This window comes from Meles meles, chromosome 19, assembly GCF_922984935.1.
Source record: "Meles meles chromosome 19, mMelMel3.1 paternal haplotype, whole genome shotgun sequence".
NCBI classification, from domain to species: Eukaryota; Metazoa; Chordata; class Mammalia; order Carnivora; family Mustelidae; genus Meles; species Meles meles.
Genome location: NC_060084.1, coordinates 29,898,477 through 29,913,221, shown reverse-complemented (window position 1 = coordinate 29,913,221; position 14,745 = coordinate 29,898,477). Strand labels below are relative to the sequence as shown.

At 40.2% G+C, this 14,745-nt stretch overlaps 1 protein-coding gene across 5 annotated transcripts in view; it reads left to right on the top strand.

Moving 5' to 3' along the window:
* RBL2 (RB transcriptional corepressor like 2) overlaps positions 1–14,745 on the top strand; it is a 77,616-nt gene that overhangs the window by 25,760 nt on the left and 37,111 nt on the right. For all 5 annotated transcript variants that reach the window (XM_045987307.1, XM_045987306.1, XM_045987308.1 and 2 more), the window contains exons 10-17: positions 1,414–1,520; positions 2,648–2,751; positions 5,226–5,363; positions 6,987–7,151; positions 7,682–7,793; positions 10,690–10,959; positions 11,146–11,426; positions 11,518–11,694. In XM_045987307.1, coding sequence (XP_045843263.1) covers positions 1,414–1,520; positions 2,648–2,751; positions 5,226–5,363; positions 6,987–7,151; positions 7,682–7,793; positions 10,690–10,959; positions 11,146–11,426; positions 11,518–11,694 — 1,354 coding nt within the window. The remainder of the gene's footprint in view (positions 1–1,413; positions 1,521–2,647; positions 2,752–5,225; positions 5,364–6,986; positions 7,152–7,681; positions 7,794–10,689; positions 10,960–11,145; positions 11,427–11,517; positions 11,695–14,745) is intronic.

The window sequence follows — 14,745 nt, the reverse complement described above, 5'->3', positions numbered from 1 at the left end:
CCTGGACTCAGTGAAATTCTTAGTGACCCAAAGGTCCTTGCAGCCACTCAGGATCTAGAAGTTATGGTGGCCTCCTGGGATGTGGCCTAGAACCCAGCAAATGTGGCAAATACCAGAGCAACCCAAAAGTTACGAATCGTCACAAATTGTCAAATTTGGAGGTCAAGCATAATGCCCTTCAGACAAATAAAACCCTTGCTGAAGGAAAAACAACTTGGATCACGTGATGGATGTCATAGTAATACAGGGTGCCTCTGACCTCATGGAGAGGAGGTTGGGGTGCTGTGAATAGAGTCCCTACCCTTCAGCTGCATGTAACCCAGACATTTTGTAGGGTTTGCCATTGGGTATTCATTCACATCATGTTTTCCTACCAGGAATTCCTACTAGGAATTTTAAACCTTAAAAATATTTAAAAATAAGTTTAAAAAGTGTGTTAATCCCTTAAAAAAAGATGAAAACGTTATTCCATAGGCCCACATGATGGATTAGGGCACAATGCAGATAATGCTTTTGTATCGAACATATATTGCCTTTCTAGCTTAAAAAAAAAAAACAAGGAAATAAACCTTGTTTTGGAGGAGAAGATGTAGAGTGGCAGTAAATGTTTGTAGGAGTCTGTAATATAGTTTATATACCTCCTCATTCTGTTTTCTTCCAGGAGTTCCTAATGGGAGTTGCATTGGCCTCTGGGGAAAGGATAGAAGGCAGTTTTGTTTGTTACCAGTGATTGCAGATGTGTAGGGTAGACGAGGGCCAGTCAAGAAGGCTAATAAGCTTAATTGCAGTGAAGGTACAGTTCCGCGTAAGAAATATTTTTTCACTCAAAATGGTTATACCAATACTTCTGATAAAGAGGTATGGAATTTCCTAGAATAATTTGGGAAGTGTGTAGTTTTGTTTTTTAAGACTTTTTTTTTTTAACAGATTACAAGTAGGCAGAGAGGCAGGCAGAGAGAGAGAGAGGAGGAAGCAGGCTCCCCGCTGAGCAAAGAGCCCGATGCAGGGCTGGATCCCAGGACCCTGGGATCATGACCTGAGCCAAAGGCAGAGGCTTTAACCCACTGAGCCGCCCAGGCACCCCAAGACTTTTTTTTTTTAATTTTATTTATTTATTTGACAGAGAGATTACAAGTAGGCAGAGAGGCAGGCTGAGACAGACAGGGGAAGCAGGCTCCCTGCCGAGCAGAGAGCCTGATGTGGGACTTGATCCCAAGACCCTGAGATCATGACCTGAGCCGAAGGCAGAGGCTTTAACCCACTGAACCACCCAGGCACCCTAGTTTTTGTTTAAGTATTTTATATTTACAGGTTAGTTAAATTACAGAGTTGTGAATAGTTTATTACTTTGTGACTGGGCTAGACCTTTAAGTTGGATAATTTCTTACTCTTCCTTTTTTTTTTTTTTTTTAGGACATGTTCCAGAGATCCAACACAGGCCATTGCCAACAGATTGAAAGAAATGTATGAAATATATTCTCAGCATTGCCAGCCAGATGAGGATTTCAGTAGTTCTAAAGGTAAGGCTTCATACTGTCCATCTTGTCCTCATCTTTGAAGTTTAACTACATGGAGTCCTTCCTTGGTAAGTGAATCAAAAATACGAAGAATAGATTTAGGACTTTGATGGCTACAATATGGATGTCCAACTTTTCTGTTAACCAAGTGGTTTCATGGACCTTTCTCCATACGATAAAATGTAGACTGATATCTGGTACTTTATTGGCAAAATCTTTAGTTTCATTTGTAGACTGGATATTATTAGAAGTGTAGTGATTCTTCAAAATATGAAGAATAAGTTCAGAGGATACAGCTATTCCATGCCCAAACCTGCCCTAGAAGTTGTCTGATGTCATGAAGTAGAACCAAGTATGAGTGGAATAGTAAACCAGTTATATATACCTCTTAGCATAGAGCTGCTCAGTTCAAACTTACCAAAAAAAGAAAAAAAGTGTGACTATTAGTGGAATGCTATTACAGTTTCTTTTTTTTTTTTTTTAAGATTTTATTTATTTGACACAGAGAGAGATCACAAGCAGGCAGAGAGGCAGGCAGAGAGAGAGAGGGGGCAGGAGCAGGCTCCTCACCAAGCAGAGAGCCCCACCAAGCAGGGAATCCCAGGACCCTGAGATCATGACCTGAGCTGAAGGCAGAGGCTTTAACCCACTGAGACACCCAGGCGCCCCCTCTATTACAGTTTTTAAGTGGAAATTTCATTTCACAGGGACACCTGGGTGGCCCAGTTGGTTAAGTGTCTGCCTTTGGCCCAGGTCATTATCCCAGGGTCCTGGGATTGAGTCCTACATCAGGCTCCTTGCTCAGCAGGGAGTCTGCTGCTGCTCCCCCCCCCCCCCCCCCGCTGCTCCCCCTACTTGTGCTCTCTTCCCCTCTCTCTCACTGTCAAATAAATAAAATCTTTTTTTTTTTAAATTCATTTCACAGTTTTAGAAAAATGTTAGTGTTACTGTGGTTACCATGAAGAAAATTAAGAAGTCTTAGGAATGATTGGAACGGCAGCTGTAGGAAGTGCATATATATGAAGTTACTGGTTGGTTTTTAAATTTTATTTTGTGGGCAGCGAATGGAGTAGACTCTCACTTTCTACAGTGTGTTCTTTGCATGTGACTTTTATCTTTTATTTATGCAGAAATTGCCAGCAAACATTTTCGTTTTGCAGAGATGCTTTACTACAAAGTACTAGAATCTGTTATTGAACAGGAACAGAAAAGACTGGGAGACATGGATTTATCTGTGAGTAAATCACCAATGCATTGGTCAACATCATAAAAATGTAGTTTCCTTGCAGCCCTACTCATACAAAACCTAGACTAAACTAAACAAAGATAAAACCATAGCTTTGAGGGAGTAAGATTGGCAGCTGAGGAAACTCTTGTCTTGAGTGTCTTTGCCTCTGGTCCCCCACTTACTGTTCTCAGTGTGGCAGGCCGTGTACTAGAACTCATGGCTTCTTTGGGCAGTCAGATTCCGTAGTCAAAGACTGAATCATTCAAACTTAAGGTAAATTGAGTTTTTAGGGTGCAGGAACTTGTTAACCGGCACGCTCCCCAAACAAACCTTGCATAGCAAGAGTAAGTTGAGCGTTGACTAGATAGGACTTTAAAGATTTTTTAAAATTTTTTTTATTTTTTATTTTTTTAAGGATTTTATTTATTTGTTTGACAGACAGAGATCACAAGTAGGCAGAAAGGCAGGCAGAGAGAGAGAGGAGGAAGCAGGCTGTCCGCAGAGGAGAGAGCCCGATGTGGGACTCGATCCCAGAACCCTGGGATCATGACCTGAGCCGAAGGCAGAGGCTTTAACCCACTGAGCCACCCAGGTGCCCCAACTAGATAGGACTTTATTTATTTATTTATTTATTTTAAAGATTTTATTTATTTGACAGAGATCACAAGTAGGCAGAGAGGCAGGCAGAGAGAGAGGGAGAAGCAGGCTCCCTGCTGAGCAGAGAGCCGGACCTGGGGCTCGATCCCAGGACCCTGGGATCATGCCCTGAGCTGAAGGCAGAGGCTTTAACTCACTGAGCCACCCAGGCGCCCCTAGATAGGACTTTAACATAAATATTCAGCCATTGCTCTTTGACTAAGAAAATTACTTTTTCCATATTTTACTAGTTAAGAAATATAAATTGATTTTGAAGTATTTACTTTTAATTACATCAATAAAAATGATTTTTAAAAACTATTTTTTAAAATAACATTTTAGAGAAAATTATAAAGCTGACCGGTAATTATTCTAATTTCTTCTGTTTACTTTTATTTTTATACATGAAATTATGGCTGTAGGAATTTAAAAAGCTGTTAAGACAGATTTTTAAATTTTGAGACACATACAGAAGGTTGTATAAAACAGCTGCAGTTTAGGGGCTGATAAGAAGTGGATACCTTGGGGCACCTGGGTGGCTCAGTGGATTAGGCCGCTGCCTTCGGCTCAGGTCATGATCCCAGGGTCCTGGGATCTAGCCCCGCATCGGGCTCTCTGCTCCGCGGGAGCCTGCTTCCTCCTCTCTCTCTGCCTGCCTCTCTGCCTACTTGTGATCTCTCTCTCTGTCAAATAAATAAATAAAATCTTTAAAAAAAAAAAAAAAGTGGATACCTTTATACGCACCTCAAAAACTTATAAAACAATTTTTTATCATAGTAAAATATACATAACATAAAATTTACCATTTTAAGCATTTTTGAGTGTACAATTCACTGGCATTAAGTACATTCACCCTCACCACCAGCCATCCTCAGAACTTTTTCATCATCCCCAACTGAAAGTCTATGCCCATTAAGCAATGACTCCCCATTCTCACCTCCCTCGAGCTCCTGGTAATCTCTACTGTCTGTCTCTACAGATTAACCTGTTCTAGGTATAATACAGTATTCTTTTGTGTCTTGTGTATTTCCCTTGGCATGATGTGTTCAAGGTTCATCCATGTTTTAGCATGTCAGAATTTCCTTTTCAAGGCTGAACAGAATTCAGAATATTATACATTATCAACAATATATAATTGTTTGCCTTTTTTTGGTCAAGTTGTAGGAGTTGTTTATGTATTCTGGATATTAATCCCTTATATATGATTTACAAACATTTTCTCCCATTCTGTGGTTTGTGTATTTCATTGATAGTGTCCTTTGATAGACAAAAGGTTTTAATTTTGATGAAGCCCAACTTATTTTTTTTCCTCCTGTTGCCTGTGTTTTTGGTGTCTAAGTAACTTTTTAATTCAAAAATAGTAAATGTTTATGTACAGATTTGGAAAATTAATAACCAAGAGAAAAGGGGGGGATGTAATTCTATCTCCTGAGAGAAGTATGTTCACTTGTGGCCCGTGACCATGGAGCTAGTCACCTGCTTTCCAGCTGTCTTTCTCTGACAGTGGCCTCTAACTGTAAATACCATTTTGTAACCTCTTCCCACATTATTATTCCCCTAAGCAGCAGGGTGCATGTATATTTTTGTTAGGGATATATTTTATCAGCTGTATTTCATGATATGTAAGGTTTTTGAAAGTTCTTATACATTCTTTAGTATTTGTTTTGCTAAAACATGGGCTTATTTATCAAGCTAAGAAAAGTTCTATAAGAAAGTAAGCACATACTTCTCACTACCTCAGAAAATAAGACTTACTTTGATATTTTTATTTAACTTTACTGGGTAGGAAATGTCTTTGTTAGAGTAGGCTAATGTTTCTAAATGTTAATAACTTTGTTTTATAGGGCATTCTGGAACAAGATGCATTCCATAGATCGCTTTTGGCCTGCTGCCTTGAGGTCGTTACTTTTTCTTACAAGCCTCCTGGGAATTTTCCATTTATTACTGAAATATTTGATGTGCCACTTTATCATTTTTATAAGGTATTTTTAAAAATCTGTTACTGATGAGGAAATTGTAGATGCGACCATCTTCCTATTGTTAGCTGGCTAATTTATTTTGCTACCTAAGTACATCTCTTTTCTTTTTAATTATATATTTAATAATTTTTACTCTGTCTGGGGAGAAGAAATAGAAGAGTCCTAAGAACTATTTAAATTCTTCTCAAACAGTATAAAGACCAATTTATGGTAAAACCTTCATTTGATTTTTCTTTTTATCTGCTATAGACCTTTAGGATACTTTCATTTTATTGTCTAGGAAGCCTTTCAAAAAAAAGTAGCAAATAAACCAGTAGCTAATCCCATATATCAACCTTTTAAAATTTTTTATTTTAATTAATTAAGTAGGCTCCACACCCAGTGCCGAGCCCAACTCCAGGTTTGAAATCATGACCTCTCCAACCTGCCTTCCTTCATCTCCCTGCAGTCCTCGCCAAGCCCAGGAGGCCAGCCCAGGGCCCGGACCCCCAGGAGCCCCCCAACCAAGGTCTCAGGGAAAACTGCACATCAAACCCCGTCTGTGAGGGCCCCGGGGGCCAGCCCGTGCCTACCTCAGTCCCTTGTTCCTGGAGAGGAAGGAGGCTCTGCCTGCCCCTGCCCCAGAGGAGGGCCGCCTGCCACCGAATCCGCCCCCCCCCACCCCCCGGGAGCCCCGGGAGCCCCGGGGTTGTTGCTCTGCCCATGCTGCTCGCCTTCCATGATGGTGTGTGCCCAGGGCCTGGCCTCGTCCTTGGGCCGGGCTCCGCCCAGCCAGCCCCTCTGCACACCCACCTTCCTCCCACCCCTGCGCCCTCAGCCTAGCCCCCAGGATGCGCCCCAACCTCCAGCCCGGAGGGGTGCCATGCAGGGCTCCTCGCCAGGCCTGTGCCCACCGTGGGTGTGAGAGATCAAGACCTGAGCTTAAAAATCAAGAGACCTGACTGAGCCACTCAGGTGCCCCAACCTTTTTTACTTTATGGAAATAATATTGAAAGTCTTTCGGAAGAAAAAAGTTCTCTTTCCCATGTTATATAGAAGTGCAGAGTGACGGCATTGATTTGGTAATTGTTTCTGTCTTGATATGGATTTAGTGTATGGGTTTATCTTAATTATAATATAGTAGTCAAAATCAATGTTTTTTAGTGGCATGGATTGAATGTTTAGAATTTTTGTTTTATTTATGTATTTATTGATGTATTTATTATTTTTTTTAAGTAATCTCTACACCCAGCATGAGGCTTGAACTCACTGTCCCAAGAGTAAGAGTCAGATGCTTTACCAACTGAGCAGCCAGACGCCCCCTAGAGTTTTTAAATGTGAAATTTTAAGAGTAATATTTTTCACCTTAATAGAAAAGACATCTTTATTCTTTGAAAAATGTTTAACATATGCCATTAGAAGATTTTATATAATTCCTACATGAATTTTAAATACTTATTTATAAAGACAGTGAAGGGAAGACCAACTGTTTCAAAATAGTACTGTTATTTAGATTTGTAATTTTTGTTGAATTATCTGTTTTATCTATAAATACGTAAAAAAACAAAATGTACCCATTTTGCTTCACTCTTACTAAGTTTTTGGTGACAAAAATAATTATTGAAGCAGGGAATTTTTTAATTTCAGGTGATAGAAGTATTCATTAGAGCAGAAGATGGTCTTTGTAGAGAGGTGGTAAAACACCTTAATCAGATTGAAGAACAGATCTTGGATCATTTGGCATGGAAACCAGAGTCTCCACTCTGGGACAGAATTAGAGACAATGAAAACAGAGTTCCTACTTGTGAAGAGGTTTGTGAAAATACCTGAACATCTCTCTGTAACAAAAGTACATCAGTAACTAGTCTGTTCATACTGTTTCACCGAGAGCAGTTAAACTTGGTGGCTTCATTGTGGGAAGTGGGAGGGTGGCAGTTGGGTTTAATATGGTACAGTCATCCCTGTATCTGAGAAAAAACCCACAAGTCTAGGAATCATTAATAATGCGTGATTGCTCTAAGGTTTCAGTGCCAGAGTAAGAATTCAGCGTTCTCTCTTAATTTTCTAGTCCAGTTTCTGTACCTTAGAATAGTTGGCATTCTGATTCTCTAAATCACTAATGAAGACTGATTCATATTTAGTATTCAGCTATTAGCTTTGAATTTTTTAAGCGTGCCAGACTTTTTTTTTTTTCAACTTCAGTATAAAACTGGAGAAGACAGCTGATTTTATTTAGGTCGAGTAACTAGTGAGCAGGTTTTGTTTTGCCTTAGATTGTGACTGTATTTCTAATGAAAATGCCTTTTCGAATAATGACACTCTGTGTATATCATTCTTTATAGGTTATGCCACCTCAGAATCTGGAAAGAGCCGATGATATTTGTATTGCTGGCTCTCCTTTGACTCCCAGAAGGGTGAGTGAAGTTCGTGCCGATACTGGAGGACTTGGAAGAAGTAAGTTTAAAGTACCCGAGGGAATATTTGGGAGCTTAATATCTGAGAATTGAAATTCTATCTAAAACTACAAGTGAAGTTAATGGAGTTTATATAGAAGAAATATTTTGTGCGTTATAGTACCACATGGATCACTTAAAAGTAATGCTTTTGAAGAATATTTAAGAACACGTGAAGAGGCATGTAGTAACAGGTGACTGTAAAAAGAAAGTGCTGTATATTAATGTGATTCTTATATTTGAAGTGTGTGTTTATATAGAAGAGCTGAAAAGGGAAAACTGAACTATTAAGAACAATTATTATTGGATGATAGAATTCCTGGTGCTCTCTGTAAATTTTTTTTTTTAAGATTTGAGTTTATTTATTTGTCAGAGAGAGAACACAGGCAGGGGGAGTGGAAGAGGGGGAAGAGGGCTTGCCACTGAGCAGGGGGCCTCACGTGGGGCTCAGTCCCAGGACCCTGAGATCATGACCTGAGCAGAAGGCAGAGGCTTAATGACTGAGCCACCCAGGGGCCCCTGCTTTCTGTAAAATTTTTAAGATGAAATATGTATTTCTTCTAAAATCAGAAGAGGGACACCTGGGTGGCTCAGTTAGTTGAACGTCCGACTCTTGATTTCACCTCAGGTCATGATGTTGGGGTTGTGGGATTGAGCCCCAAGTTTGGCTTCATGCTTGGCACAGAGTCTGCTTGAGTTTCTCCCCCTCTGCCCCTCCCCCTGCTCTCTCAAATACATATCTTAAAACAAAAAAACAAAAAACTCAGGGGGTGCCTGGGTGGCTCAGTGGGTTAAGCCTCTGCCTTTGGCTCAGGTCATGATCCCGGGGTCCTGGGATCAAGCCCCACATCGGGCTCTCTATTCAGTGGGGAGCCTGTGTCCCCCTCTCTCTTCCTTCTCTCTGCCTGCTTGTGATCTGTCAAATAAAAAAAACAAAAACAAAAACCTCAGAACAGGGTTTTTTGTTAGTCACTATACAGTACTTCATTAGTTTTTGATGTAGTGTTCCATGATTCATTATTTGCATATAACACCCAGTGCTCCATGCAATCTGTGCCCTCCTTAATACCCATCACCAGGCTGTAGAGCTGTATGATGGAGTTAGGTATAGACAAGTGAGTTAAAAGTGGTGAATGGCCAGAGCGAGTTCAGCTTTGACTCTTGTCAGCCGAGCTGTGCTATACTGGTTAATGACAGTAGTGCTGGCCCAAGAAATAGAGAAAAGAGAAGTTTCGCTCTTCACCTGGTTATATTTAGGCAGCTTTTTAAAAAAAGTATCCTCTATGCCCATGATGGGGCTCGAACTCAGAACCCCAAGATCGAGAGTTGCATGCTATATGGGCTGAGCCAGCCAGGTGCCCCTTCAGGCAGCTCTCTGTAACATCTTCCAGGTGCAAGGTTTAAGTTTACACAACTGAGACAAAAACTGCTTTTTAAAAAGCTATTCTGTAAATTCAGAGAGTTCTAAATCCTTGGATGCCATTAGAAGGATATTGTTGTTTCTAGATCAACCTTTGGATGTATTCCATAAGCACTGGCTGTAGATGAAAGATCAGTTTTAAAATCAGGAATCACTTTATGTCAGTGCATACTCAATAAGTATGGATGATGTATATGAAAATGTCCTCATTTTTTGGAAGAGGTATATTGGCTTAACTATTTCTGTAGTTTTTTCCTTCCCTAGTCTGTGAATTAGGACCTGACTTGAAGCTCTATTTTCTTTGTACTCATCACTTTTCCAATTTCAAGGTCTCTTAATGCCTTACAAGATAATGATCAGTCATAATGCATTCTTTCTGACTGCAGCTTTGTTCCAAGTACAAAGCTAGTGCGTTTATTGGCTTTTGTACCATTGAGAAATTGAAATGTTAAGCTATCAGCTGTCAGGACTTTTGTACTACTGAGAAATTGAAACGTAAAGCTATAGGCTGTCAGGACTATTCCTATCAATCCCCTTATGACCTCCCTACATACATTTTAAAATTTAAATAAGCTACCGATGTGCTGTTGGACATGCTGCTTGAAAATTCAGTCCTTGATGTGAATATTTAACAGACTGTGCCATGATGGTTATAGAGTTTGCTTCTGTTTAGGATGATGAAGTTTTGGAAATAGTGGTGATGGTTGCACAAAACTGTGAGTGGAATTAATGCCACTGGATAGTACACACAAAATGGTTAAAATGGCAAATTACATGTTATATATATTTATATTAAAGAAACTAATAACATAATACACCCAAAACCATTGAATAGTACAATTTAAATGATTAAAATGTATGTGAATTATATCTTAAGAAAGTTGTTTAAAAAATATAATAAACTAAGCTTAATTGAGTCCAAAACACATACATCCAATCTTGCTGAAGAGCATTACTGAGCTTTAGTAATTTTCTGTATGTGGAAAAAAGATAAAGATGAAAACTAATAAAACTGGGGTAAAATGCTCCCGGATGATGTCATAGTAATATCAAGTCCCCTTGAGTCATGGCTTTATGGTGAAATCACATCATATGTGAGTGTTAGGTAGAAATTGAATATGGTCAGAAATATCATAAGAAAATAGAATAATTCTTTAAATTGCCCCTAAGGCATCAAGGTTCTGTAGCAACAGAATGTAGAATTTGGTTTGATTTAGCAGAAGCTGGAAGAAAGTAGGGAGCATTATGCAACAAATAGAGAAATTTTCCTGTGTTTAAATTTTGCTCTTAATGATGTCTGGTTGAATTTTCATTAGTTGACTGTAGCTGTGATATGACCTCTATAATTTTTGTTTATGAAGTATTTCAGAAACTAGTTTTGAACATAAGAGCTTGGATTCGGGAGTTAGATCTGAGTTTTCTTGAGTTAAACCGTTGGTTTGATGGTTTTGTTTTGTTTTTTGTTTTTTTACTGTAGGCATAACATCTCCAGCCACATTATATGACAGATACAGCTCCCCAACAGCCAGCTCTACCAGAAGGCGTCTATTCGTTGAGAATGATAGCCCCTCTGATGGAGGGACACCTGGGCGCATTCCCCCCCAACCTCTAGTCAATGCTGTCCCTGTGCAGAATGTGTCTGGGGATGCTGTTTCTGTCACACCAGTTCCGGGGCAGACTTTGGTCACCATGGCAACAGCCACTGTCACGGCCAACAATGGACAAACAGTGACCATTCCTGTACAAGGTAAGGAAGGCAGGTTGGATATTGAGTTCTTTCTTGGTGGCATTTATGGAGAGTCACCTGAGATTTGGCTGGAATGACAACATGAGATAAGAGTGGAGAGGGGGAAGAAGGCGGGGAGGGGAGAAATTGGAAACCCATGCCTGGAGAACCTTTCATCATCCTCATTTTCTCCCTAAAAAACTGTAGGTATTGCGAATGAAAATGGAGGGATAACATTCTTCCCAGTCCAGGTCAATGTTGGAGGACAGGCACAAACCGTGACTGGCTCCATCCAGCCCCTGAGTGCTCAGGCCCTGGCTGGAAGTTTGAGCTCTCAACAGGTGACAGGAACAACGTTGCAAGTCCCTGGTCAGGTGGCCATTCAACAGATTTCCCCAGGTGGACACCAGCAGAAACAAGGCCCACCTTCAACTGGCAGCAGTATTAGACCGAGGAAGACCAGCTCTTTATCGCTTTTCTTTAGAAAGGTAATTTTTCATGTACCCTTGCCAGAGCAGAAACTTGGGAAATACAAGTGTTAGGTAAACAAAATTGGAAATATTTTTGTTTCTCTACCAGGTTTACCACTTAGCAGGTGTCCGCCTTCGGGATCTTTGTGCTAAACTGGATATTTCAGATGAACTGAGGAAAAAAATCTGGACCTGTTTTGAGTTCTCCATAATTCAGTGTCCTGAACTTATGATGGACCGACATCTGGACCAGTTGTTGATGTGTGCCATTTATGTGATGGCAAAGGTAAGCACCATTTGGAATATAAAAGGAAAAAGTAAAGATACTAGTTCAGAACACTTTAAACAGTTTTATTGAGGTACAATCACTTCACTCATTCATTCATTTTTAAGTAAGGCCCACACCCAGCATGGAGCCCAGTGTGGGGCTTGAACTCACAACCCTGAGATCAAAACCTGAGCTGAGATCAAGAGTTGGGACACTTAACCAACTAAGCCACCCAAACGCCCCTTAACGCACTCATTTAAAATGTACACCTCCTTAGATTTTACTACATTTACAGATACGTGCAGCCATCACCACAGTAAATTTTAGAACATAATATTCCATTGTATGAGTATATGATATTTTGTTTCTCCATCAGTTGATGGTCATCTGGGTATTTTAACTTTTTGGCTGTTATGAATAATGCTTTCATGAACATTTGTGTTCAAGTTTTTGTGTGGACATGTTTTCATTTCTCTTTGATATGTACCTAAGAGTGGATTGCTAGCTAGGTCATATACTGTGTTTAACCATTTGAGGAACAGCCAGACTGCTTTTCCAAAGTCCCTGCACCATTTTGTATTTCAGCCATTAGTATATAAAGGTCTTCATTTTTCTACCTTTTCATCAGCACTTTTTTTTTTTTTTAATTTTATTTATTCATTCAACAGAGAGCACAAGCAGGGGCAGTGGCAGGGAGAGGGAGAAGCAGGCTGCCCCCTAAGCAAGGAACCTGATGGGGGGCTTGATCCCAGGACCCTGAGACCATGGCCTGAGCCAAAGGCAAATACTTAATTGACTGAGCCACCCAGGAGCCCCTCTCATTAGCACTTTTTTTTTTTCCATTTTATTTATTTTTTCAGCGTAACAGTATTCATTCTTTTTGCACAACACCCAGTGCTCCATGCAAAACGTGCCCTCCCCATTACCCACCACCTGTTCCCCCAACCTCCCACCCCTGACCCTTCAGAACCCTCAGGTTGTTTTTCAGAGTCCATAGTCTCTTATGGTTCGCCTCCCCTTGCAAATTTTTTTTTTTTTTTTTAATAAACATATAATGTATTTTTATCCCCAGGGGTACAGGTCTGTGAATTGCCAGGTTTACACACTTCACAGCACTCACGATAGCACTTACCCTCCCCAATGTCCATAGCCCCCTCCCCCTCTCCCAATCCCACCTCCCCCCAGCAACCCCCAGTTTGTTTTGTGAGATTAAGAGTCATTTATGGTTTGTCTCCCTCCCAATCCCATCTTGTTTCATTTATTCTTCTCCTATCCCCCTACCCCCCCATGTTGCTTCTCCATGTCCTCATATCAGGGAGATCATATGATAGTTGTCTTTCTCCGATTGACTTATTTCACTAAGCATGATACGCTCTAGTTCCATCCACGTCGTCGCAAATGGCATGATTTCATTTCTTTTGATGGCTGCATAGTATTCCATTGTGTATATATACCACATCTTCTTGATCCATTCATCTGTTGATGGACATCTAGGTTCTTTCCATAGTTTGGCTATTGTAGACATTGCTGCTATAAACATTCGGGTACACGTGCCCCTTTGGATCACTACGTCTGTATCTTTAGGGTAAATACCCAGTAGTGCAATTGCTGGGTCATAGGGTAGTTCTATTTTCAACATTTTGAGGAACCTCCATGCTGTTTTCCAGAGTGGTTGCACCAGCTTGCATTCCCACCAACAGTGGAGGAGGGTTCCCCTTTCTCCACATCCTCTCCAGCATCTGTCATTTCCTGACTTGTTAATTTTAGCCATTCTGACTGGTGTGAGGTGATATCTCATTGTGGTTTTGATTTGTATTTCCCTGATGCCGAGTGACATGGAGCACTTTTTCATGTGTCTGTTGGCCATCTGGATGTCTTCTTTGCAGAAATGTCTGTTCATGTCCTCTGCCCATTCTTGATTGGATTGTTTGTTCTTTGGGTGTTGAGTTTGCTAAGTTCCTTATAGATTTTGGATACTAGCCCTTTATCTGATATGTCGTTTGCAAATATCTTCTCCCATTCTGTCAGTTTTTTGGTTTTGTTAACTGTTTCCTTTGCTGTGCAAAAGCTTTTGATCTTGATGAAATCCCAATAGTTCATTTTTGCCCTTGCTTCCCTTGCCTTTGCCGTTGTTCCTAGGAAGATGTGTTGCTACGGCTGAGGTCGAAGAGGTTGTTGCCTGCATTCTCCTCAAGGATTTTGATGGATTCCTTTCTCACATTGAGGTCCTTCATCCATTTGGAGTCTATTTTCGTGTGTGGTGTAAGGAAGTGGTCCAATTTCATTTTTCTGCATGTGGCTGTCCAATTTTCCCAGCACCATTTATTGAAGAGGCTGTCTTTTTTCCATTGGACATTCTTTCCTGCTTTGGCGAAGATGAGTTGACCATAGAGTTGAGGGTCGATTTCTGGGCTCTCTATTCTGTTCCACTGATCTATGTGTCTGTTTTTGTGCCAGTACCATGCTGTCTTGATGATGACAGCTTTGTAATAGAGCTTGAAGTCCGGAATTGTGATGCCACCAACTTTGGCTTTCTTTTTCAATATTCCTTTGGCTATTCGAGGTCTTTTCTGGTTCCATATAAATTTTAGGATTATTTGTTCCATTTCTTTGAAAAAAATGGATGGTATTTTGATAGGGATTGCATTAAATGTGTAGATTGCTTTAGGTAGCATAGACATTTTCATAATATTTATTCTTCCAATCCAGGAGCATGGAACATTTTTCCATTTCTTTGTGTCTTCCTCAATTTCTTTCATGAGTACTTTATAATTTTCTGTGTATAGATTCTTAGTCTCTTTGGTTAGGTTTATTCCTAGGTATCTTATAGTTTTGGGTACAATTGTAAATGGGATTGACTCCTTAATTTCTCTTTCTTCAGTCTTGTTGTTGGTGTACAGAAATGCAACTGATTTCTGTGCATTGATTTTATATCCTGACACTTTACTGAATTCCTGTACAAGTTCTAGCAGTTTTGGAGTGGACTCTTTTGGGTTTTCCACATATAGTATCATATCATCTGCGAAGAGTGATAGTTTGACTTCTTCTTTACCAATTTGGATGCCTTTA